The sequence below is a fragment of the Prionailurus viverrinus genome, chromosome B1 (assembly GCF_022837055.1).
Source record: "Prionailurus viverrinus isolate Anna chromosome B1, UM_Priviv_1.0, whole genome shotgun sequence".
NCBI lineage: Eukaryota > Metazoa > Chordata > Mammalia > Carnivora > Felidae > Prionailurus > Prionailurus viverrinus.
Genome location: NC_062564.1, coordinates 49,973,614 through 49,998,644, shown reverse-complemented (window position 1 = coordinate 49,998,644; position 25,031 = coordinate 49,973,614). Strand labels below are relative to the sequence as shown.

Below are 25,031 nucleotides of genomic sequence, written 5' to 3'. Positions count from 1 at the left end.
GATTAGGAAGAGGGATATGAGGAAGGGGAAATAAAATCCAAAGTCTGGGAGTGTCAATTAAGTTCAAGAACAGCAGGAACAAGGATTTGAGCAATGCAGAAGAATGAAAGGTTGTTAGGGGCGCTGGGTGGCTCAGTCGGTTGAGCGTCCAACTTCAGCTCAGGTCATGATCTCGTGGTTGAGGAATTTGAGCCCCGCATCTGGCTCTGTGCTGAAGCTCAGAGCCTGGAGCCTGCTTCGGATTCTGTGTCTCCCTCTCTTTCTGTCCCTCCCTCGCTCATGCTCTGCCTCTGTCTCAAAAATAAACATACAGTAAAAAAAAAAAAGAAAAAAAGAATGAAAGGTTGTTATGAAAGACCACCGTGCCAGACTTTAAGGTTTCAGAGTTAGTCATAGTCAATCCCAGACAACAGTGAGGACATAAAATAGATTTAATCCCAACAAAACAAAGAAATAAAGATAATAATCAGATGTCTATACTTGTATACAAACTGTTAATATAAAAGACTACTTAACAGTGGGAGTTAATTACAAGAAACAAAATAGGGTTCTTGCCCAAGCAATTCATAGCTGTTATAAACACCAAGAAATTAACAGACTTCTAAAAGAGGAACTATAAACACTACCACATTCTTGGGGAGAAGGTGGATGAATGATTACATGGGGCTAGATAAAAAAACAGATTAAACATGTGGGAAACAGAATAAACAAATACAAGAAAGCAAAATGTCCGTGAACTGACTAGGAGAAACTAATATATGTTTTATTTCTTAAGTTTTTCAAATGCCAAATGAGAGTAACAAGTCCTGCTATTAACCTACCTCCAAGGGCCATTGTTAGATGGTAAACAAAATTAATTTTAAACATGAAGGAAAAAAGAATGTTCACTGCAGCATTATTGATAACAGCAAACACCCAGAAATAACTTAAGTGACCATCAACAGGAAATGGCCAAATTACCCTAGAATATTAATACCATTATGTAGCAATTAAAAGGAATGAACCAAACCTACAGATACAACTATATACACATATAAAAAAAATTAATGTTGTTTATAGATATGTATATATGTAGCAAGAGTATAAAAACAAATATAGGAATGATTAACAACACAATCATTATTACCTCATCTCTGAGGAGGAAAGAAGGGAATGAAATCAAGATAGGTACCAAGAAAGGAACTTTCAACTCTATCTGTATTGTTTTATTTGTGGGGGGGGGGGGGGGGGAAGTGAGGCAAGTATCACAAAATGTTAAGACTGGATAAAGTTAGACAACAATAGGTACATACCACTTATCTTACTATTCTTTATCCTCGAAATACTTCACAATACAGAAAGGTACATTATCATATAAGAAATACAGTATTACTGTACACGTTATTACTCTCATATAAATCCGTAAGACTGTCTAGTAAACATCTTCGAATCTTTAGAAAATGCTTACAATCTATATTTGGAAGTGATCTGAAAAGTATCTGACATTTTCTGATTCTGGTTTGCTAATACATGACAGAAAAGCAGAGTTGACAGAACTTCTTTAGTCATTAACACATTTAAATCATATGGATACTTAACTTCCATTAAATCATCATTACAGACATTTAATGGTGAGGTAATGAATGATTATTTTCTTCTCTATATTTTCTAACTGCATTACTCATACTTGTATAACCAGAAATTTTTTGAGGAAAAAAATTGCCTTGTTTTTCTTCATTCTTTTAAAAATTTCTTCACAGAAACGTTTTTTCTTTTCTACCTTTTTCATTTAGTGATTCCAAGTCCCTAAGGAAATGAGCAGTTCAGAGGTCATGAAACCTCTGTTCAAAATTAAAACTAATATATGCTACATTTCAAAAGTTTTAAAAAACTGATGAACTAGAAGACAGGTAATTTTAACATACTACAGCATACCATAAGTAATGATCTATGAAAATCTGATTTTCGCACCTACTGCATTCCATATCTTCAGGCCAAGGAACCCCAAACATCTCCATGAGCTCCGAACACTCACTGTAAGCCCGTTGACACAGCCTACGACAGGGAAGTGTGACACGTCCATATTCCATACAAATAGGAGCATAGAGTGCACAAAGAAATGGCCGAAAATCCCGAGAACAATCCAGATTCACCATTGGGTGGAATGGCTAGGAAAAAGTTAAAATTGAATAATTAGAGAAGGAGTTGTATACAAGTTAAAGTTTACTATATAAAAAATTACAAGATTCTTTTTTTTTTCCATTTTAAAAATGTCTGGAGGTTATTAAAATTTTCTGAAAAAAAGATTTTGTTTTTCTAAACAAAATCCTCTTAGCTATATCCCTGAAGAGTCTGAATTGGTTAAGACTGAGTTATATCTCAGAATCTAAATTTTAATTCTTAAAGGTGATATTAATGAAGTGGCAGGGCTCAGAATCACATTATGATCCATTTTACATATGAAAATAAAAATTCATGAAAGATATGCCAAATGCTCAAAAAAGTGATTACTGCTTGGCGACAGGATTTTAAGAAATTTTGATTTTCTTCTTTTCATGTATTTCAATTTCTACATTTTCTTCAACTAACAAGTATCAACAGAGAGCAGACAAAAGTTAAAAGAGGAAAGGGAGAGGGGGTGGAGGAAGAGAAGTAGTTATACATAGCAGTAGTTATTTTGAGCGTAAGGGAGAGGGAAGAATCTCTCACATTTGTCCATATTTTCTCGTTCTTGTTACATCAAAAATTTTATAGAGAGTTCTTTGAACTCTGGTATCGCATAATGTAAGCAGAAATAACACTGTAAGCTGATATTAAGGAAACAAAAGGAAAAAATAGCGGCGCAAGCATAAAACCATGTTAAAATAATTATAACCACAAGAATAGATCAAATATCCCAATAAATGTGCACCTGGGTTCTTGACTATCAAATACATTTCCCACTTATTTATACAATAATTTCAGAGTCATTGCTGATTTTGATCTGGTAACACATATTTTCACCACTAAGCCTTTCTACTGAGTATGAATCAATTTCTACATTGATATATAATATTTTCCAAAGGTCCGCCATACACAATGCAGTCAGAAAACCAAGAGTCACTTAAGAAAACTGATGTCAAAGAAGTTAACTGTATAATGAATGTGGTAACCAACAAATAACAATAAACTGTATATGGCTATCACTTCCATGAATGAAGGAATAGTTTATGTTATACCAATGTTTCCATCAAGAACAATTTTAAAATACAGAAAAAAAGTTTAAAAACACCTATTTAAAGCTACTGAAGAACTGCTGAAGTAAAAGAACTAAAAGAACCAAGAATACAGAGAGCAGGGAAACATGGAGACGTGGCCTGATAAATGCAGCCACTTTTCCAAGGAGGTATTTGTTGAAATTGGGCATAAGGCAGGAGGCCGTGAATCAGGCTTTGACTGGGCTGGTGCTAGTAAACGGAGAAACCTGCAGAACTGTGGTGGTCTTACAAGGCTACAAACAAAATTCAAAACAAAAGGAATAACACACAGGTGAGAAGGGCAAGTGCCAAGGATAGAGTCTGACACAGAGCCAATTTTCCCTTCAAGAAATTTGAAAATTCTGAAGCTGCATAAGGAAGGACACTAAGAAGCTAAGCAGAAAACCTCTGAAAAGCAGAGTGGAGATTTTGGCAGTTTTACATGCTGGATTAGAGTTCAAGTTCTGCCAGAGGAACTGAACATACCAGACTCAGCCTCTGAATGGCTATACTCGAGTTGCAGGAGCAAATTAGAGGGAGGCAGAGACCTGCCAAAACTGTAACCCAGCCTCAACTCAGCTCACTTCCTGATGGAAGTAAGGTGATCTCCCATTTATCTGCTTATCAGAAGAAAGGGTGAACCTCCTCTGGAGCTATATGACATCATCTGGAACCTCACCAATATTTTGTAATATCTAACACTCAATAAAAAATTACTAGGCATTTCTAAAAACAGGACCACATTGGGCACTTGGGTGGCTCAGTCGGTTGAACAGCCAACTTAGGCTCAGGTCATGATCTTATGGTTAGTGAGTTTGAGCCCTGCATCAGGCTCTGTGCTGACAGCTAGGAGCCTGGAGCCTGCTTCAGATTCTGTCTCCCTCTCTCTCTCTCTGCCCCTTCCCAGCTCATGAGCTCTTTCTCGCTCAAAAATAAACATTAAAAAACAAAACAAAACAAAACAAAAACAGGACCATACGATTAAAACCCAGAAAAAAAATTACATTGACTTGGTGACCCAGCTATTGATCTTAATACACAAGACTGTATATAATTACATCAAATATATTCAGGAAAACAAAAATGTATTTTATCAGAAACTAAAATCTATTATAAAAAGAATCAAATGGAAATTCTATAACTGAAATATACAATCTGAAGAACTCATTAGATCAGAAGACAGAATTGGCAAAATGGAACACAAGACAATAGGAAACATTCAAACAGAAGCACACAGACCAAAAAAATACTGAAAAAATACATAAAATACGAGACATGTAAAACATGGAAAAGTCTAAGATATGCATACCTGGAACCTCAGAAGGAGGGGAGAGAGAGAATGTGCAGAGGCAATATACAAAAAGATGATGACTGAGAATTTTCTAAAACTAACTGAAGACAACAACCTACAGATTCAAAAACTTTTACAAACCCCAAGATAAATACAAGAAAATCACACCTAGGCAAATGTTATCTCAATTGTTGAAAACAGAAGAAAAATATCTAAAAAGCAGCCAGTGTTAAAAAAGACAACTTACTTTTAACAGAGGAACAGTTAACATTCAGAGCTTGCTTTGGAAAACCATAAATCAATAGAACTTAAAGAGCTAAGAAAATAGAACTGCAAACCCATAATTCTATAGCCAGCAAAAATATCGTTCATAAATGAAGGCAAAGTAAAGACATTTTCAGACAGACAAAAATGGGAGAAAATAGGTCACCAGCAAACCTGCACTACAAGGAATACTCAACAGTTCTTTAGACAGAAGGAAAACGATCAAAGATGAAAACTCCAGAAGTACTTAAAAGAAACAAAAGGGGTGAATATGTGGGAAAATATAAATGAATACTCCTTGTACCAATAACAAAATATTGCCTTAAAATACATACAACCCACAGGTATATTAATATATAATAATCAAATGGAAAAGATGGGAGGCCAGAGGAACACTAATGGGGTAGTGGTTTAAACAATGATTTTTATCAGAATATTATATATTATAAGTCATGGGTACATATCAATTTCTATGATAAGCAATAAAAAAATGCACAACATGGTAAAAGAGAGGCAAACAGAGTAACACAAAAGGCGGCAAAACTGGAGAGAGAAAGAAACACAAAACAGTCTGGACATATTGAAATCAAATAGTAAGATAGTAAATATTAACCCAAGTATATCAGTAATTACTTTAAATATACATGGACTAAAAACTCTAAGTAAAAGACTAAGAGTTTTGGACTGTAAAAACAAAAACAGGAAAAAAAAAAAACCCAACTATGCTGTTAACAAAAGACATTTTTCAATATAAGCAAATGGCTTAAAAATAAAAGAAAGAGGGGCTCCTGGGTGGCTCAGTCAGTTGAGTGTCCAACTTCAGCTCAGGTGTCATGATCTCACAGGTTGTGAGTTTGGGCCCCGTATCGAGCCCTGTGCTATCAGCTCAGAGCCTGGAGCCTGCTTCGAATTCTGTGTCTCCCTCTCTCTCTGCCCCTCCCTCACTCACACTCTCTCTCTGCCTCTTAAAAATAAATTTAAAAAAATTTTTTTAAATAAGTAAAAGAAAGGTAAATGGTAATGGAAGAATTAGCCAAAAGAAAGAGTAGATTTTATGACAAGTGTTCCCAGAGATAAAGAGCATTTCATAAGACAAAGAATCAATTCACTGATCCTAAAAAGCAAATCTAAACATATATGCACCACTTAACATAGCTTCAAAATATTTTAATCAGAAATAGACAAAATAAAAGGGAAAATGTACAAACCCACACTCTGAGCGAAAGACTGATACACTTCTTTCAGTAAGTGACAGAAGAGTGAGGCAAAAATTCTGTAAGAATACAGAAAATCTAAACAAGCCAACTACAAATTTGATCTACATATTTATAATCATGATGCCCAACAATGACTGGATCCTATTTAACACACACATGGAATCTATCAAAATTGACCATATTCTAGATCCTAAAAATCATGCCACAACAAAACAGAGAACTAAAATCATTCATAGAAGGTTCTATGACTAAAATGTAATTAAGGTAGAAAAAAGTTACAGAAAAAGCCCAAACCCACTGTTTGAAATAGCAGACAACAAGCTGGTAAATAACTCATAATCAACAAAAGGAATCATAATTGAAATTTAAATTGTACAATTATATGGATTATATAGAGAAGTAAATAAAAACAATAAAATAACAGCAAAAGCTGTACTGAGAAGAAATTTACAAGCCGATATACACATATAAGAAACTAAGAAAGCCTGAAAACAAGCAATGATATTAGCACCATCTCCAGAAGCTAGAAAAAGAGTGGCCAAACTTAGAGAATATAGCAGACAGACAATAATTAGGAAAAGAAAAGGGAGGGAAAAAAAAAAACCCCTCAAAATCTCAAATTACCAATATCAGAAATGGAGGAGAGAACATTACTAGAAAAATAATGTAGATATCATAAATAATAAATTTGATATGTTAGATGAAATGAACAAATGCCTTGGGAAAAAATTAAAATTTACCAAAACTCAAAGAAAATCCAGTCTTCTATCTACAAAGAAATTTAGTCCATTATTAGCAATGGTCCTCTCCCCCAAAGAAACCTCTAAGTTATGATGACTTCACTAGAAAAATGTATCAAACATCAAAGCAAGAAGTTGCAGTAATCATACACAAACTCTAAAAAAGGAGAAAAAGGAACCTTTCCCAATTCATCTTATGAAACCAGAGTAATTTTTATAACAAAACCCAACGGGACTACCTAAGAAGGAAAATTATTCTTCATGACCATAGATGTAAAAATCATATCCCAGTATCAGTAAATTAATCCATAATATATAAAAAATCAATATACCACACTAAATGCACTTTTTCCCCAAGGATTAACATCTGAAAAACCAGTTAATATAATTAATGTCATTAATTGAAAAAGGGGGGGTAGGGGCGCCTGGGTGGCTCAGTCGGTTAAGCAGCTGACTTCGGCTCAGGTCATGATCTCGCAATCCGTGAGTTCGAGCCCCATGTCAGGCTCTGTGCGGACAGCTCAGAGCCTGGAGCCTGTTTCAGATTCTGTGTCTCCCTCTCTCTGACCCTTCCCGTTCATGCTCTCTGTCTCAAAAATAAGTAAGCGTTAAAAAAAATTTAAAAAGAAAAAGGGGGGGTAATCACATGATCCATTAAATAGCTGTAGTAAAAGTATTAGATGAAATTCAACATCCATTTATTATGAACTCTTAAGAGACTAAGAAATTTCCTCAAATCTTATGTCAAGTATATACATCAAACCACAGAAAACCTCATACTTGTTGGTAAATTATTGAAGGCTTCCTGAGACCAAAGATGAGGCAAAAATAACTGTTACCACTATCTTATTTAACACTGTATTGAAAGTCCTCACCAAGGCAGTAAAAACATAGGAATAAAAGGTAAAAGAATTAGAAAGCAAGAAATATAAAAATTAAAGTATATGGATCAGAAAGAAACTATCATTATTCATAGAGGACTTGTGTTCTAGTTACCAAACTTTTATCTCTGTTCCACATTCACTCTTCAATATCAATGCTCTATGATAATAGATGGGATTTATGTCACCACTTCTCCTTTACAGTAAGCATGTGTTTAAACTTTCTCAATAAAGAGTGTTAGAGGAACACTGCAGGACAAAGGGGGCTTCCTTGTTGGTTGTGGCTGCTGCGCAGTCAGGCAGCAGTGCAAATGTAAAGAAATCTATGGTGCTGTGTCCCAGCCATGTGCCCAGAAAGGTCTCTTAGTAAGTAGCCTCACAATCACGACATAGCCTAGTGACACCCTTCCTGCAGCCCTTCCAATATGGACACTGAATGCTTGAGGCCTCCTACCTGCGGCAGTGCCTTGACTCCCTCTATCTACTCAACCACCAGCTAACACTTGCCTGTGTATGCCCTGAAGAACTGCTTCTTGCTTGCCCAGAAACCATGGACCAGCTCTGGCCCAGGCAACCCAGTGAATGTCTCTGCCATCCACTGAGTTGCAACTACATCATCTACAATTAAGGTCTGAGCCTTAGTGTTTGGAAGTCCCGTCCAAGATTGTCCCTCTGCCCTAGAGAGCCCTACTGAGTGAGCTCTCTCTATATTTTATAAATACTCTCCTATAATGGCTTATTTTTATTATACTTCCCTTATTTAAATCATTGAGTGTGTCTGCCTTTTTTTTTTAACTTTTTTTTTTTAATGTATATTTTTGAGAGAGAGAGAGAGAGGTGGGGGGGGGGGGGGGGAGGAGGAGTGCCAGAGGGGAAGAGAGGGAGACACAGAATTTGAAGCAGGCTCCAGGCTCTGAGCTGTCAGCACAGAGCCCGACGTGGGGCTCGAACTCATGAAATACAAGATCATGATCTGAGCCAAAGTTGAATGCTTAACCAACTGAGCCACCCAGATGCCCCAAGAGTGTCTGTCTTCTAATAGAACCAGACTAATAAAAACCTGTCACAAAGAAAATCCAAAATAATCTATAAACCATTAGAATAAATGAATTTACTAGGAACGCTGGATACAAAGTCAATAAAGATAAAAGCTATGTTTCTACCTTTCAGGAATATACTAAAAATGAAATTAAAAAAAAAATTGAAATTAAGAAAAAACTTCAGTTTAAGACCATCAAAAGTACAGCATCTTATGTTCAGGAATAAAGTTAACCAATGTGGTGCAAGACAGAAAACTACGACGTGTTACTGAAAAAAACTGAAGACAACCTAACAAATAGACATCCTATATTCAGGAATTAGAGGACAATGTTGTTAAGATGGCAATAGTCCTTAAAGTGATCCAGAGATTCAATTTAAACCCTTAAAATGGCTTTTTTTTTTTTTTTTTGCAAAAATGGAAAAGTTGATCCTAAAATTCCTATGGAATGCAACAGAGTCTGAACAGATCAAAACAACCTTGAAAAAAAGAACAAAGTTGGTGTACTCATACTTTCCAATTTCAAAACTTAACATAAAGCTATAGTAATCAAAACACTCTGGTATTGGCAGAAGTCTAAACATGCAAAAGAATAAAGCTGGGGACCCTGTGTTATACCACATACAAAAATTAACTCAAAACTTGTAAAAGAAAATAGAGGTAAACCTTCATGACCTTGGATTTGGCAATGGTTTCTTAGATCTGACAACAAAAGCACAAGCACAAAAGAAAAAAAAAACAGATATATCAGACTTCATCTAAACAGAATGCTTTCATATATTTCAGAACATTTTCAGTAGAGTACACAGTCAACTCACAAAATGGAAAAAAATATTTATAAGACATATATCTGATAAGAGTCTAGTATCCAGAATACATAAAGAACCCCACAACTCAACCAAAAGACAACCTAATTTTTTGAATGGGCAAAGAACTTGAAGAGACATTTCTTTAAAGAAGTTAATGCAATGGCCAATAAACATGAAAAAATGTTCAATGTCATTAGGGAAACATAAATCAAAATGACAATGAGATACTATATTACACCAAGATAGCTGTAATCTATAAACAAACAAACAAACAAACAAACAAATAAATAAATAAATAACAAATGCTGACAAGGATATGGAGAAATCAGAACCCCCATGTGTTGCTGTGGGAATGCAAAATGATGCGACCACTATGGAAAACAATTTGGTGATTCCTTAAGAAGTTAAACATAGATTACCATATGACCCAGCAATTTTACTCCTAGGTATATACCCAAAAGAATTAAAAAATGATGCTCAAGGGAAAACTTGTATATGAATTTTCACAGAACATTATTTCTAATAGCCCTAGAGAGCAAAATAAAGCAAAAACAAGCAAAGAGAAGGAATAAAGAAGAACAATTGGGGCACCTGGGTGATCAGTCAGTTACGCGTCTGACTTCAGCTCAGGTCATCATTTCGTGCGTGGTCCAGGAGTTCAAGCCCTGCATCGGGCTCTGTGCTGACAGCTCAGAGCCTGAAGCCTGCTTCGGATTCTATGTCTCCCTCTCTCTCTGCCCCTCCCCAGCTCATTCATGTGCACGCATGCTCTCTCTCTCTCAAAAACAAACATTAAAAAAATTAAAAAATTAAAAAAGAAAAAAATCAATAAAACTGGAAACAGTAAAATAGAGAAAAATCACTCAAATAAGAGCTGGTTCTTTGAAATTACCAATAAAATTGATTAGCTTCTGGCAAGATTATTTAAGTTTATTTATTTTGAGAGAGAGACAGAGAGAGAGGGAGACAGTGTGTGTGTGTGTATGGGAGGGAGGGAGGGAGGGAAGGAGGGAGGGAGGAAGGAAGGGAGGGAGAGGGAGAGAGAGAGAGAGAGAATCCTGAGAAGGCTCTGCATTGACAGCATGGAGCCCAACGCGGGGCTTGAACTCTCACAAACCATGAGATCATGACCTGAGCAGAAATCAAGAGTTGGATGCTTTTAACCATCTGAACCCACCCAGGTGCCCCTAGCAAGGCTATTAAATAAAAAGGAAAAACACAAATTACCAATACTAAGACTGGAAAAGATGTCACTGAGGCTCCACAGGCATTAAAAAGGCAGTTGGGCGGGGGGGGGGGGGGGGGGGGCGCCTGGATGGCTCAGTCGGTTAAGTGACCAACTTTGGCTCAGGTCATGATCTCATGGTTGTGGGTTTGAGCCCCACGTAAGGCTCTGTGCTGAACACTTGCTTGGAGCCTGGAGCCTGCTTCAGATTCTGTGTCTCCTTCTCTCTCTGCCCCTCCCCCAATTGTGTTCTGTCTCACTCTGTCCCTCAAAAATAAATAAATGTAAGGAAAAAAAATTTTTTTAATAAATAAAAATAAAAAGGCAATAAGGGAATATTACAAACAACTCTGTGCACATAAACTAGACGCCTTACATGAAGTAGACCAATTCTTCAAAGTCAGACTACCAAAACTCACTCAAGATGAAGCTGATAATCTGAATAGTCCTGTTAAGTACTAAAGAATTTGAATTTGTGGTTAAAAACCTCCAGAAAAGAAATGTCCAGGCCAGATGGTTTCATAGCTAAAATCTAACATTTAAAGAAATAGTAACACCAATTCTACATAATCTCTTCAAGAAAACAGCAGAGAAGGGAACACATCTCAACTAATTCTATGAAACAAGGGGTGTTTAATATTAAAACCAAACAAAGATAGCACAAAAGAAGAAACTACAGACCAGTATCTCTCATGAACATAAATGTAAAAATCCTTAAAAAACAGTAGCAAAGCAAACCCAAAAATATATTAAAAGCATTATATACCACAACCTAGTAGAGTTTCCTCCAGAAATTCAAGGCTGGCTCAATATTCAAAAACCAATTAATGTAATCCCAAATTACCAGGCTAAGAGAAAAATCGCATTATCATACCAAATGATGCAGAAAAAGCACTCATGAGGGGCACCTGGGTGGCTCAGCTGGTTGAGTGTCCAACTTCAGCTCGGGTCATGATCTCACATTTCATGAGTTCAAGCCCCACATCGGGTTCACTACTGTCAGCACAGAGCCTGCTTCGGATTCTCTGTCTCCCTCTCACTGTCCCTCCCCTGCTTACACTCTCTCAAAAATAAATAAAATGTTAAAAAAAGAAAAAGAAAAAGAAAAAGCACTCATGATTTTTAAGTTTTCAATAACTAGAAATAGAGGATAATTTCCTCATCTTGATAAAGAACGTCTACAAACACCCTGCAGCTATCATAATTAATGGTGAAACATGGATTCTTACTCCTAAGATTGGAAATAAGGGAAGGATGCCTATTCTTACCACTCTTATTCAACATGGGACTGCAAATCCTGCCAATACAATAAAGCAAGAAAAGGAGAGACTGGAAAAAGAAAACTGTTCCTATTTGCAGGTGACATCATTGTCTACGTAGAAAATCCCAAGGCATTTACAAAGAACACCTCTTTGAACTAGTGAGTTCAGTAAGGTTGCAGGACACAAGAAAAACATACAAAAACCCCAACTATTTCTATATAGATTTGCATTCCATATATAAAGAGCACATGAAAAACTAAAACAATACACTTATAACCACAAAAGAAAGAAAGAAAGAAAGAAAGAAAGAAAGAAAGAAAGAAAGAAAAAGAAAAAGAAAGAAAGAAAAAACACCTGCGTAGAAATTCAACAAAACCTGTAAAGGACCTGTATGCAAAAAACCATAAAACGGTGATAAAAATAACAGAACAACAGAAATTCACTGTCTCATATATCTAAAAGCTAGAAGTCTGAATCAAGATGTCGACAGAACCATGTTTGCTCTGCAGATGCTAGAGAAGGATCTGCTCCAGGCCTCTCTCCTAGCTTTTGGTATCCTCAGATTGTGATAGCATAAATCTGATCTTCACATTGCTTTCCCCCTGTGCCTCTTCACATCATCCCTCCATGTGTGTCTGTGTCCAAATTTCCCTTTTCTAAGGATACCAGTCATAACTGAATTAGGGCCCCTTCCTACTCCAGTATGACCCCATTTTAACTAATTACACTTGTAATGATCCTACTTCCAAAAAAGGTCACATTCTGAGGTACTGGAGTTAGAACTTCATCATATGTTTTAGGGGGACTCAATTCAACCCATAACAACACTGTTCATGGTTTGAAGATTCAACATTAAAGATGCCAATTCTCCCCCAAAAGATTTCCAGATTTAACGAAATTTTTATCAAAACTCAGCATGACTGTTAGTAGATAAAAAGAAACTTATTCTAAAATTATATGGGAAAAACAATAGATTTTGAAAAAAAAAGTGGAAAGAATCATGCTATCCAATTTTAAGACTTACTATATTGTTAACAGTAATCAAGACAATGTGGAGAATCAGTGGAGACAATGTGGACAATCAGTGGAGAGACAGATACAAAAGATCAACAGAACATAAAGAGAACCCAGAATTAAACCTACCTAAGAATGGACAACTGATTTTTGAGAAAAGAGCAAGAGCAATTCAATGGTGAAAGGATAGTTTTTTCAATAAATTGTGCTGGAACCAGAGGACATTAATAGACAAGAAAATGAACCATACTTTATACAGATTAACTCAAAAGTGATCATGGATTTAAATGTACAAAACGAATAAGAAAGAAGAAGAAAGAAGAAAGAAGAATCTTCTGGACCAAGAGTTAGGTGAAAAGTTCTTAGAAATTATACCAAAAGGACAATCCATAAAGGAAAAAAAAATTGGTAAATTGGACTTAATTTTAACATTTACAACTTTTGTTCTCTTCAGGACCTTGTTAAAAGGACATAAAGACATGCTACAGACTAGGATAAACTATTTGCACACCATACATCCAATAATGGATTTGCATCCAGAATATATATGGCATTATGAAAACTCAAAAGAAACCATTGCAAAATGAACAAAAGACATAAACAGATATTTAACCAAAAAGGATACATGAATGGCAAATGAGCACACGAAAAGATGTTCACTATCACTAGCCACAAGGGAAATGTAAATTAAAATCACATGAGGTATCACTATATACATATATACTATATATATATTAGAAAAACTGAAATAAAAAACTGTGATAATACCAAATGATAGTAAGAATGCAGACAAAGTAAATCTCTCATACACTGCTGGTGAGAATGTAAAAAAAAATTTTACATTTATTTATTTTTGAGAGACAGAGAGAGACAGAGCGTGAGCAGGGGAGGGGCACAGAGAGAGGGAGACACAGAATCAGAAGCAGGCTTCAGGCTCTAAGCTGTCAGCACAGAGCCCAATGCAGGTCTTGAACCCACGAATCGTGAGATCATGACCTGAGCCGAAGTCAGACGCTTAACCGACTGAGCCACCCAGGTGCCCCTGTTGGTGAGAATGTAAAATGGTACAACCATTATGGAAAATAGTTCAGCAGTTTCTTAAAAATCCAAATATATGCTTATCACATGATCCAGCAATTACACTCCTGGGCATTTGTCCCCCAAAATAAAAATGTATGTCTACACAAAAACCTATACACCAATGTTCATAGCAACGTTATTTGTAATAGCAAAGAACTGGAAACTGAAATGTCCTTCAATGGGTGGTTGATTAAACAAATTGTGGTATATCTATAAAACAAAGTATTCTGAAATTAAAAATAATGACTACTGATACCTGGAATAACCAGTATGGATCCCAAACGGTATTATGCTAAGTGAAATAAAACCAATCTCAAAAGATTACGTACTATATGATTCCATTTATACAACATTCTTGAAATGACAAAATTATAGAGAACAAAGTAGTGGTTGCTTAGGATTGGAAAAAGGGAGGAGAGAGAAAATAAGCATGAGGGAGTTCCTTGGTGGTGATAAAACAGTTCTTTAACGGTATATATTTTATATATAATTTTTATATATTTTATATATATTTAAGGGAAATATATCTATATCTGTGTATTTATATCTATATATAATTACAAAGACCAGGGGTGCCTGGCTGGCTCATTTGGTGAAGCATGCAACTCTTGATCCTGAGTTCAAGCCCCATGTTAGGCACAGAGCTTTTTTTTTTTTAAATTGCAGGGGCACCTGGGTGGCTCAGTCGGTTAAGCGTCCAACTTCAGCTCAGGTCATGATCTCAGGCTTGCTGAGTTCAGACCAGGAGTCAGGCTCTGTACTGACAGTTTGGAGCCTGGAGCTTGCTTGGGATTCTGTGTCTCCCTTTCTCTCTGCCCCTCCCTTGCTCACGCTCTGCCTGTCTTTCTCAAAAATAAACAAACATTAAAAAAATAAACATTTTAAAAAGTTGCAAAGACTACACATAGATGGACAAGTGCATATACACACATAAAACTGAGTACATGTAAAAACTGATGAAATATGATAAGGCCTGTAAATAATGTCTATAGTACCAATGTTAATTGCCTAGTTTTGATGCTGTATGCTAGTTATATAAGATACTAAGACGGGGTGGGGGGGGAGCAGGTAGGGGTGGAGCAGGCTAGGTAAGGTACAAAGAATTTCTCTGTACTGTTTTGTAAATTACTATAAAATTAAAAATTAAAAACATACCCACATGCTAATGATATATGTACATATATGCACATGTATGCCTTTTAATGTATGTCTTAGGTCTCAAAACTTGCTTGGTACTTAGCAATATATAAAATACCAACCAATCCATACCAACCAATCCAATATCGCTGTGTTACTATGTTAGTTAAACCTCCATTGATTTGAGTGGCTATTTTGTGCTGCCTGCAATGAGCCTAAAGCTAAAAGTTCATGCTTTTGCCATTTATTAGCTATTAAGTATCCTGTGCTGAGTATCTCAGCTAGTTAATTACTAACACTAAAGGGACAGGCAGTGTTCTAAGTGTCTCATTATCTCATTTAATCCTCTCAATAATCCCATAAGGTAGGTACTATTAGTAATCACATTTTATAATATATATGAAGAAAATGAGACACAGAAATCAAGTAACTTGCCCAAGATCACAGAGCTACAAAGAGACCCAAGAGTCAAGACCCTGACATTCCTGTCTAGAGCCCTTGAACTTAATGTTCTACATAACCTCCCTAAACTTCAATTTTCTCCTCTGTAAAATGGTCTTAAGAACATATAAATAATAGTATATTCAACAGTTAGCATACAGAACCCAGCAAAAGCTTTAAAAAGGGATTAAGGAAGCACTGCAAGTTAACAGAGCAATAGCAATCCTATAAGGTGGGTGTAAGGAACCCTGAATTCCCTGTTCTCAACAAGTAAAAGTCAACTGGAATGATGTGATTAAAAAGAAAAACAAAACATGGATGAATATCAAAGTCATTATGTTGGGTAAAGGAAACCAGACCCAAAAAAAAAAAAAAAAAATAGGTACCATATGATTATATAAAACTCTAGTAAATGAAAACTAATCCACAGTGACAGAAAACAGATCACTAGTTGCTTGGAGCAGGGTGTAACGATGGAGGTAGACTACAAAGGCACACAAGAAAGCTTTTGAGGTAATAGAAATGTTCTATATCTTGATTGTGTTGATTGGTTTCATGGGTATATAATTTGTCAGAACACTGAACACTTTAGGTGAAGTTGTGTATATATACTGTACCTCAATAAAGCAGTTATACAAAAACAAAAATATTAATATTTTTCAAATGAGCAAATTGCGTTGACTAACAATTTTAAACTCAGCAAAATCAAAATTAAATGAGGTAGCCTGAATACTGTAAAGCCGAGAATATATAAGAAATACTATTAAAGTTCTATCAAACAGAAAAACAATTTAGCTGATTAATTTTTTAAAGATTCCTACTGAGTACCTCCTTAAATAGTAATACTTTTGTTCACTAAATCAAGACCAAGGTATACGAAGTTTACAAACTGAAAAGTAACTTTCTAAAATTAAATTTCTGGTTTCTACAACAAAGGTGCAGTACATGGAACCTTCTATTCTTTGTTCAAATTCAAATCAACCAAGCCTTTGTGCTCCCATTCTCTTTCTTCTTTCAAATTTCCATTCCTGTTACCATAGGAACCTGGTAGCTGACAAGCCTTCAAGCAAGCAACAGCCCAAGCTTAGCAAGGGGTATGAAAAGGGAACAGAGTCAAAGGCCAAAATTTGACTCATGAGAATCAGAATTCCAATCTTTGTCATTCTACAAAGGGTCTGGTAACCATAGAAACTGTATCCTACTGGGTTTGGGAATATTATGACTAAATTCACTAAATGTGAAACCAAATGTGGAATGGCCTTGGAAATTCAAAAAAATGGTATTCATTCTATTTCAGATCCAAATTAGAATAAGAAATTATTCAAAAACAACTTTTTACAATAATTTTAAATGATTAAAAATAAGACCTTTAAAAAACTCCTTTTCTGTAAAAATAAATTCTCAATGAGAAAGGATCTAAAACTTCAGGAATTTTGTATTAAAAAAAGTTCTAGGTTTGAAGAACACCTTTAACCTATAAATTTGCTTTTCTTTTACAAATCTTAATTTTAAAAAAAAAGTCTTGAGATAGCGATTTGCAGAAATTTGCCATTATGAGAGGAACATGTTTATCTTCTTAAGTCAATGGAGAGTTCCCAGAGCAACCCATAACTTTGACTTTAAGGAAGCAAATTTTAATATTTCAAATATCATGAAAAGTTCAGAACTATGGTTTCTCTCAGAGGATAAAACTTTACAAAATTCCACCACACTTCATAATTTAATTGGAAATAAGTATTTTAAAGGTGTTTCTTTAAAGTGATTTGTCATACAAGAAAATCAAAGAAAAAATTTTTTAAGTTTTTCCAGAGTCAAATAAATAAATGCAATTAATTCTCTACTACTTCTATGTACATTTTTCTATTTAGAAGATTCTTAATTACTGACAGGTTTCCCTGTCACACAACAGACTTTTCAAGCTACTTCATTAGATTGTTGTTTGCTTAGGGAAAACCACCTATGAATACTAACCCAAACAAAAGATAATAAGGGAAATGAATTTGATAATACATGTATTCTGAAGATATAAACCATGAATTGCAAGAATATAATCAAATTTCGTTTTCTAAAAAGCCTACCTACAAAACGTTAATTACTACTACTACACAGGGGTATATTATACTGTTTTCTTACAAAAATCAACAAAAAAAATCTTTCAAGGCCCATTCAAATACTTTCTACAACTGATCCCTTTCACATAAGATCCTTTGTTTCAGTCATTCAATCAAAATATATTTAATATACTAACTCTTAGGTACTACAACTGAGAACTGAACAAAAAACTGTTTGGATTATTAAAAAAAAAAAAAGTTTTGGGGCGCCTGGGTGGCGCAGTCGGTTAAGCGTCCGACTTCAGCCAGGTCACGATCTCGGGGTCCGTGAGTTCGAGCCCCACGTCAGGCTCTGGGCTGATGGCTCAGAGCCTGGAGCCTGTTTTGGATTCTGTGTCTCCCTCTCTCTCTGCCCCTCCCCCGTTCATGCTCTATCTCTCTCTGTCCCAAAAAATAAATAAACATTGAAAAAAAAAAATTAAAAAAAAAAAAAGTTTCTGTACTAATGTTACTATTTTAAAGGCACAATATGTTTCTTACAGAAAAATAAAAAAATACAAACATTAAATAAGACATAGAAAACACAAATAAATTGTACTAATTCAGGAAAACCACTGTTGGCCTTGGTGAAAATCCTTCCACATCACTTACTCTGCATAAACATGCATATATATATTTTTAAACAAAAAGAGGATGATACCATACATGTTATCTACTTTTTTTTCCTACTTAATAATGTATCAAATCCAACCATTAGAATTCTGACAAAAGATAGAGACTATTTAAGGCAGAAGGAACATTAAGGGCCTAGAGATGGGAAAGGTGGGTTGCTCTGTTCTTTTGCGTAATTACATCACTTATAAGTACAAACACATAAATGTTCAAAGTTCTGAGTCACTCTGACCAGTTGTTCCTCACCCCTGAAAAGGCAAAGTAAAATACTAGTGTTCACAGTTACGTAGTACTCTTGGTACTGGGATTACCATCCCCATTCCCATCCAGCACACTCCTATTTACAACTCCAGAAGATCAAGTGCTTAGATATAACATCATAACCCTGACCAAGTCTGACTACTATCATCTCTTAAGGAACTTACAGTTTATAAAGTTCATTAATTAATTCAAACACTTATTTAGCACCTCCTATGTGTGAGGCATTATGTTGGGTACTAGGTATACAAAGATGAATAAGGACAAGCTCTGGTTTCAAAAGCAAAAGACAGAAAACCTGAATGTCCATTAACAGTAACTGAATGAAAAAAAATGAGAACAACTTAACACCCATTAGGATGACTATTATAAAAACAAAAAACAAAAATAAAAAATAACAAGTGTCAGCGAGAATGTGGAGAAACTGGAACCTTTGTGGCATGCTGATGGGAATATAAAATAGAGCAACTGCTATGGAAAACAGTATGGTGGTTCCTCAAAAAATTAAACAGAATTATCATATGTCCCAGCAATTCCACTTCTGGGTATATATCCCCAAAAACTGAAAGCAGAGATTCAAACAGGTATGTGCACACATGTTCACAGCAGCATTATTTGTCATAGATAAGAGGTCGAAGGAACTCAAGTGTTTGATGGATGAGTGGATAAACAAAATGTGGTGTGTATATATACCATGGAATATTATTTGGTTTTAAACAGAAAGGAAATTCTGGCATATCCTACATGAATGAACTTTGAAGACATTGTGTTAAGTGAAATAAGCCAGTCACAAAGGAGAAATATTGTATGATTCCTCTTATTATTGGGTACTTAGAGTAGTCAAACTCAGAGAGAAAGAAGAATGGAGGGAGGGTGCCAGGGGCTCGGAGGAGGGGAGAATGGGGAGTTATTGTTTACTATGTACAGAATTTCAGTTTTGTTAGATGAAAAAGTGCTACGGATAAATAGTGGTTATGACTACATAACAAGATGAATATACTTAATGCACTGAACTATAGTGCACAATCCTTAAAAGGATTGGAATGGTGAACTTTATATGTATTTTGCCAGTTAAAACAAATATTTGTAATGAATAATATCTGTAAATATTACTATGGAATATCCATGATATTATTGTTAAACGGAAAAATATAGAGAAAACAAATACTCTATCAAAGAAAGGTAAAAGAATACATGTTTATTACATAAACATTTCACATAAATATATTTATGATTTTTTAATGGAAGAATAAGCAAAAAAAGTTTTTAAAATGACTACATTTAGGAGGAAGGAAAGAACAAGGTAGAAGGGAAAGGGCCAGAAACTAAACTTCTCTGAATATATCTTGTTCTATATATAAAATTGTAAAACACAATTATAAAATAAATTTTAAGTTTATTAATTTTGAGCAGGGGAGGGGCAGAGAGAGAAAGGGAGAAAGAGAATCCCAAGCAAGCTCTGCACCAGCAGCACTGAACCCAATGCAGTGCTTGAAGTCACAAACCATGAGATCAAGAGTCACTCAACTGAATAAGCCACTAAATTTAGACCAAAAAAAATTTTTAAGTTATTCCTCAAAAAATGAAACATAGGAATCTAAATGTGTTTTGAGTTTAACCACACAGAGAAATATTTAACTTTAAATATAAAACTTTAAATACTTAAATTTTTAAATTAAAACTTTAAAGCAGAGTAATTTGTACTGTATATCAATGGTGAGTCACATCCCTAAAGACAAAAATAAGTACAAAACAATCGGCTTTCAATAATCATATTGTTAGTAATAACACTGTTATTATTCGGAAATGATAGAATGTATGTGTATTGTAAAGCTTTAGTATAAGAGAATACAGAAACAAAAATAAGATTTTAAAATGGTAAATAAAAACTCTGTGATAGAGGCACCAGATGGCTCAGTCAGTTGTATCTAAATCTTGATTTTGGCTCACATCATGACCTCATGGTTCATGGGATCAAGCCCCCCATAGAGCTTTGTGCTGACAGAGTGGAGCCTGCTCAGTATTCTCTCTCTCCCTTTCTGCCCTCCCTCCTCAAAAAAGCAAAACAAAACAACAACAAAAAAACTGTGATATTATTTGATTTAAAACATCAATCTAAACTCATGATGTACTTAAAAAAAATTTAAAAAGTGGGGGAGCCTGGGTGGCTCAGTCAGTTAAGCATCCAACTTCAGCTCAGGTCATGATCTCACAGTTCGGGAGTTTGAGCCCTGTGTCAAGCTCTGTGGCTGAGAGCTCAGAGCCTGGAGCCTGCTTCAGATTCTAGGTTTACATCTCTCTCTGCCCCTCCCCTGCTCATGCTCTCTCTCTCTCAAGAATAAACATTAAAAAATTTTTTAAAACCCTGTGGAGGTTCCTCAAAAAATTAAAAATAGAACTACCCTATGACCCAGCAATAGCACTGCTAGGAATTTACCCAAAAGATACAGGAGTGCTGATGCATAGGGGCACATGTATCCCAATGTTATGGCAGCACTTTCAACAATAGCCAAATTATGGAAAGAGCCTAAATGTCTATCAACTGACGAATGGATAAAAATGTGGTTTACACCTACAATGGAATACTACTTGGCAATGAGAAAGAATGAAATCTGGCCATTTGCAGCAATGTGGATGGAACTGGAAGATATTAAGCTAAGTGAAATAAGTCAGTCAGAGAAAGATACCATATGTTTTCACTCATGTGGATCTTGAGAAATTTAACAGAAGACCATGGGGGAAGGGAGGGGGGAAAAAGTTACAGAGAGGGAGGGAGGCAAACCATAAGAGACTCTTGGATACTGAGGACAAAGTGAGGGTAGATGGGGGTGGGGGAGAGGGGAAAGTGGGTGATGGGGCACTGAGGAGGGCACTTGTTGGGATGAGCACTGGGTGTTATATGGAAACCAATTTGTCAATAAATTATATATTAAAAAAGAGATAAAAAGAACTACAACTATTAAGTATATAAAATGATATTTTAACTTATCCATAATAAGAAAAACGCAAATTAAATCATACTGAGAAGTGAAAAAAAACAATAATAAAAATAATAAATTTAAAAAGTGTTTCCTAGTTTTGTCTACGAATAGGCCTAAAAATGGCTAACCTAGTATCAACAGGCTTAGCACCCAGATAATGGTCTCTAAATATCATTTCCAACTAAAAGGAACCAGTGCTCTCTAGGGAAATCTCTGGTTCAAAGTTTGAGGCAGAATTTTAAGAAAGGAGCTTGGATCATACCAGAAAGCAAGCAAGCTAGAGTAGTGTCAAAAACCCAGGCGCTATCTTGAAGAGGCTCCCACTACCAAAGACAGTGCAGTTAGAACTCCAATAGGAATAATAACTCAAGTAGGATTGAAACACATCAAATATGTTAAATTCACAAGTTCATAATGATACCTTTAAAAAAAAAAAAGACTTCAATGGTCACCTCTGAAGGATACTCATTATCTTAAAAACTACTAAATTCAGGAGAATGATCAAGTATATATCCTGTCTTTCTTACATAAACTGTACAAGAGTCTAACTCAGTAGCCCAACAGTAAAGACAGGAAATTTCTGTTTATAAAGCATTCCAGCTGAGAAAAGAATGACAGAATTAGAATATCACCCTACTACAAAACTTTAACGAAATTACCAATCTAAGAAATGATCACGAATGGCTGCTAAAAATTATAAAGAGTGACAACCAAGTATTATAGGCCTATGAAGTATTCTTTAAAAAAATTAAAAAGGGAGACAAAGGAACATGGTAAATCAAACCACACGGATGCAATCGGCAAAATAAAGACTATGGGAAACTCCATATGGCAAACGCATTACAAGAAAAAAAGGAGAGAGGAAAGGGAAGGAGAAATTATATGTTAAAAGAAACTTAAGAGACCTCTCAATTGAATGGGATAGATGAACCCTGATTTGAAAAGCCAACTATAAAAAATGTGAAATGATCAAAGTAATTTGAACATCAACTGGACATTTGAGGATACCGACAAAGAGATAAAAGTATGGTGTTTATACATTTTGAAAGAGCCCTTACTTTTTAGAGATTTACACAGAAATATTTATGGATGAAATTATGGTGTTAGAGATTTGCTTCAAAGTAACCCAGCTGGACATGCAGTCACAATTGAAACAAAACTAGCTGTCAGTTGATAATTTCTGAAGCCGGATGATGGGTATATGTTGTCCACTACATTATCTTATCTACATTTCTATATAATTGAGATTTACTATAATAAAAAGGTTTTTTTTTTTTAATTTTTTTTTAACGTTTTATTTATTTTTGAGACAGAGAGAGACAGAGCATGAACAGGGGAGGGTCATAGAGAGAGGGAGACACAGAATCTGAAACAGGCTCCAGGCTCTAAGCTGTCAGCACAGCTCGAACTCACAGACCGCGAGATCATGACCTGAGCCGAGATCGGATGCTTAACCGACTGAGCCACCCAGGTGCCCCAAAAAGGTTTTTTTTTTAATGTTTATTTATTTTTGAGAGAGAGAGACAGACAGACAGACAGACAGACAAGAGTGTGAGCAGGGGAGGGGGAGATTGAGAGGGAGACACAGAATCTGAAGCAGGCTCCAGGCTCTGAGCTGTAAGCACAGAGCCTGATGCGGGGCTCGCACTCACAGACTGTGAGATCATGATCTGAGCCGAGGTTGGACGCTTAACCAAACTGTGCCACCCAGGTGCCCCAAAAGTTTTTTTTTTTAAGGTACAATTTGAGTTTGGATAAGAGCAAGACTGGTTCAAACATGTTCTGTTCTTTACAAAAAAATTTTTTTTAATGTTTATTTTTGAGAGAGAGAGAGAGACAGAGCATTGGGGGGGGGGGGGGGGGGAGGAGCAGAGAGAGAGGGAGACACAGAATCCAAAGCAGGCTCCAGGCTCTGAGCTATCAGCATAGAGCCCAACACGGGGCTCAAACCCATAAACCTGAGCCAAAGTCAGACACTTAACCAACTGAACCAACCCAGGTGCCCCCAAACATGTTTTGATCTTAATGAATCATAAAGAATACCAAGGATTTGAGGCTTTTAGGCTCTGTTGTTCTCAGTAGGATCTATCCCACTGCCAGCCAGCTCTCCATGCTATAGAAAATCTTTAATGCAGATGACAAAAAACAGGAAATGGAGGCAAAACACAAACCATCCCAAAAGTTTTTCCTCTGATTATTCTACAGTGGTCAAGTTTCCTTTAAAAAAAAAAAAAAAAAAAGACAAGTGATCAACCTCCTAAAGAGGTAAGAGTGCTTGTTCCACATACTAACTGAAGTTAAAAAGATGACAGGGTGACAGACAACAAGGACTACTATTTTGCATTCACACAGCACTTTAACTTTTCAAAGTTTTTATTTTTATTCTTTTGAGAGAAAGAGGGCACAAGTGAGGGGGAGAGAGAATCTCACAAGGAGAGAGACAGAGAGAGAGAGAAGCAGGGCTCATCCAAAGTAGGGCTCGTGCTCACTCAAGCGGGGCACAAGCTCACGGGATGTGGGACTCGAACTCACAAACCGTGAGATCATGACCTGAGCCGAACTCAGATGCTAACGACTGAGCCACCCAGGTGCCCCTCAAAGTTTTTAAATATACAGATCACTTACATCATTTGATCTTAACAACCTTGTAAAATGGACAGGGAAAAAGAAACACTTCCTAGAAGAAACCAACACAAAGAAGTGACAAAACTAGTTAGTGGCAAAATACAAATTTCTTATCTCCATTTCAGTGCTTTTTCCACTAAACTGTCCCCTTCCTATTCAACTGCATTTATTTAGTATAGGGGGAGAGGCTCTTAAGATCTCTTTTAGGGGCGCCTGGGTGGCGCAGTCGGTTAAGCATCTGACTTCAGCCAGGTCACGATCTCGCGGTCCATGAGTTCGAGCCCCGCGTCAGGCTCTGGGCTGATGGCTCGGAGCCTGGAGCCTGTTTCCGACTCTGTGTCTCCCTCTCTCTCTGCCCCTCACCCGTTCATGCTCTGTCTCTCTCAGTCCCAAAAATAAATAAAAAACGTTGAAAAAAAAAATTAAAAAAAAAAAAATCTCTTTTATTACCAATGGAGTCATAAATACCTGATAACGGTGTGGTTGGTAAAGATAGTTACAATTTGTTGACAATTTGTTGTCCACACTGGACAGCTCCCAAAAATTAACTTAGCAATCCAGACAGCTCAAAATGGTTTGGAAAACTCAGGAAGGAGGAAAAAAAAAAGTTGTTTTCTATCAAAGGCCACTGATACTCAAAGAGAAAGATACCAAGTTAAGAACTTACAAAAATTTAGCGTGTGTGTCTGTGTATAGAGGAGTATGTTTTGGAAGGGAGGAACAGAGAAACATACAAAGATCTTTTCTAACTTAATGAATTGATACATTAACCCATTTATTTAAACATGTTCCAATTTCAATGAAAGTCCTAAGAACCCTGTATCTACAA

General features: G+C 35.9%; 1 protein-coding gene across 4 annotated transcripts in view; it reads right to left on the bottom strand.

Moving 5' to 3' along the window:
- The window catches only part of FZD3 (frizzled class receptor 3), a 104,168-nt gene that overhangs the window by 65,522 nt on the left and 13,615 nt on the right, over positions 1-25,031 (bottom strand). For 3 of the 4 annotated variants that reach the window (XR_007151710.1, XM_047856899.1, XM_047856897.1), the window contains one exon: positions 1,951-2,147. Coding sequence is in view for 3 of the 4 variants with exons in the window: in XM_047856897.1 (XP_047712853.1) it covers positions 1,951-2,147 (197 nt within the window). In the remaining variant the exon portion in view is untranslated. Of the gene's footprint in view, positions 1-1,950; positions 2,148-16,567; positions 16,703-25,031 lie in introns of those variants that run through there. The other variant, XM_047856898.1, reaches the window with a different exon arrangement.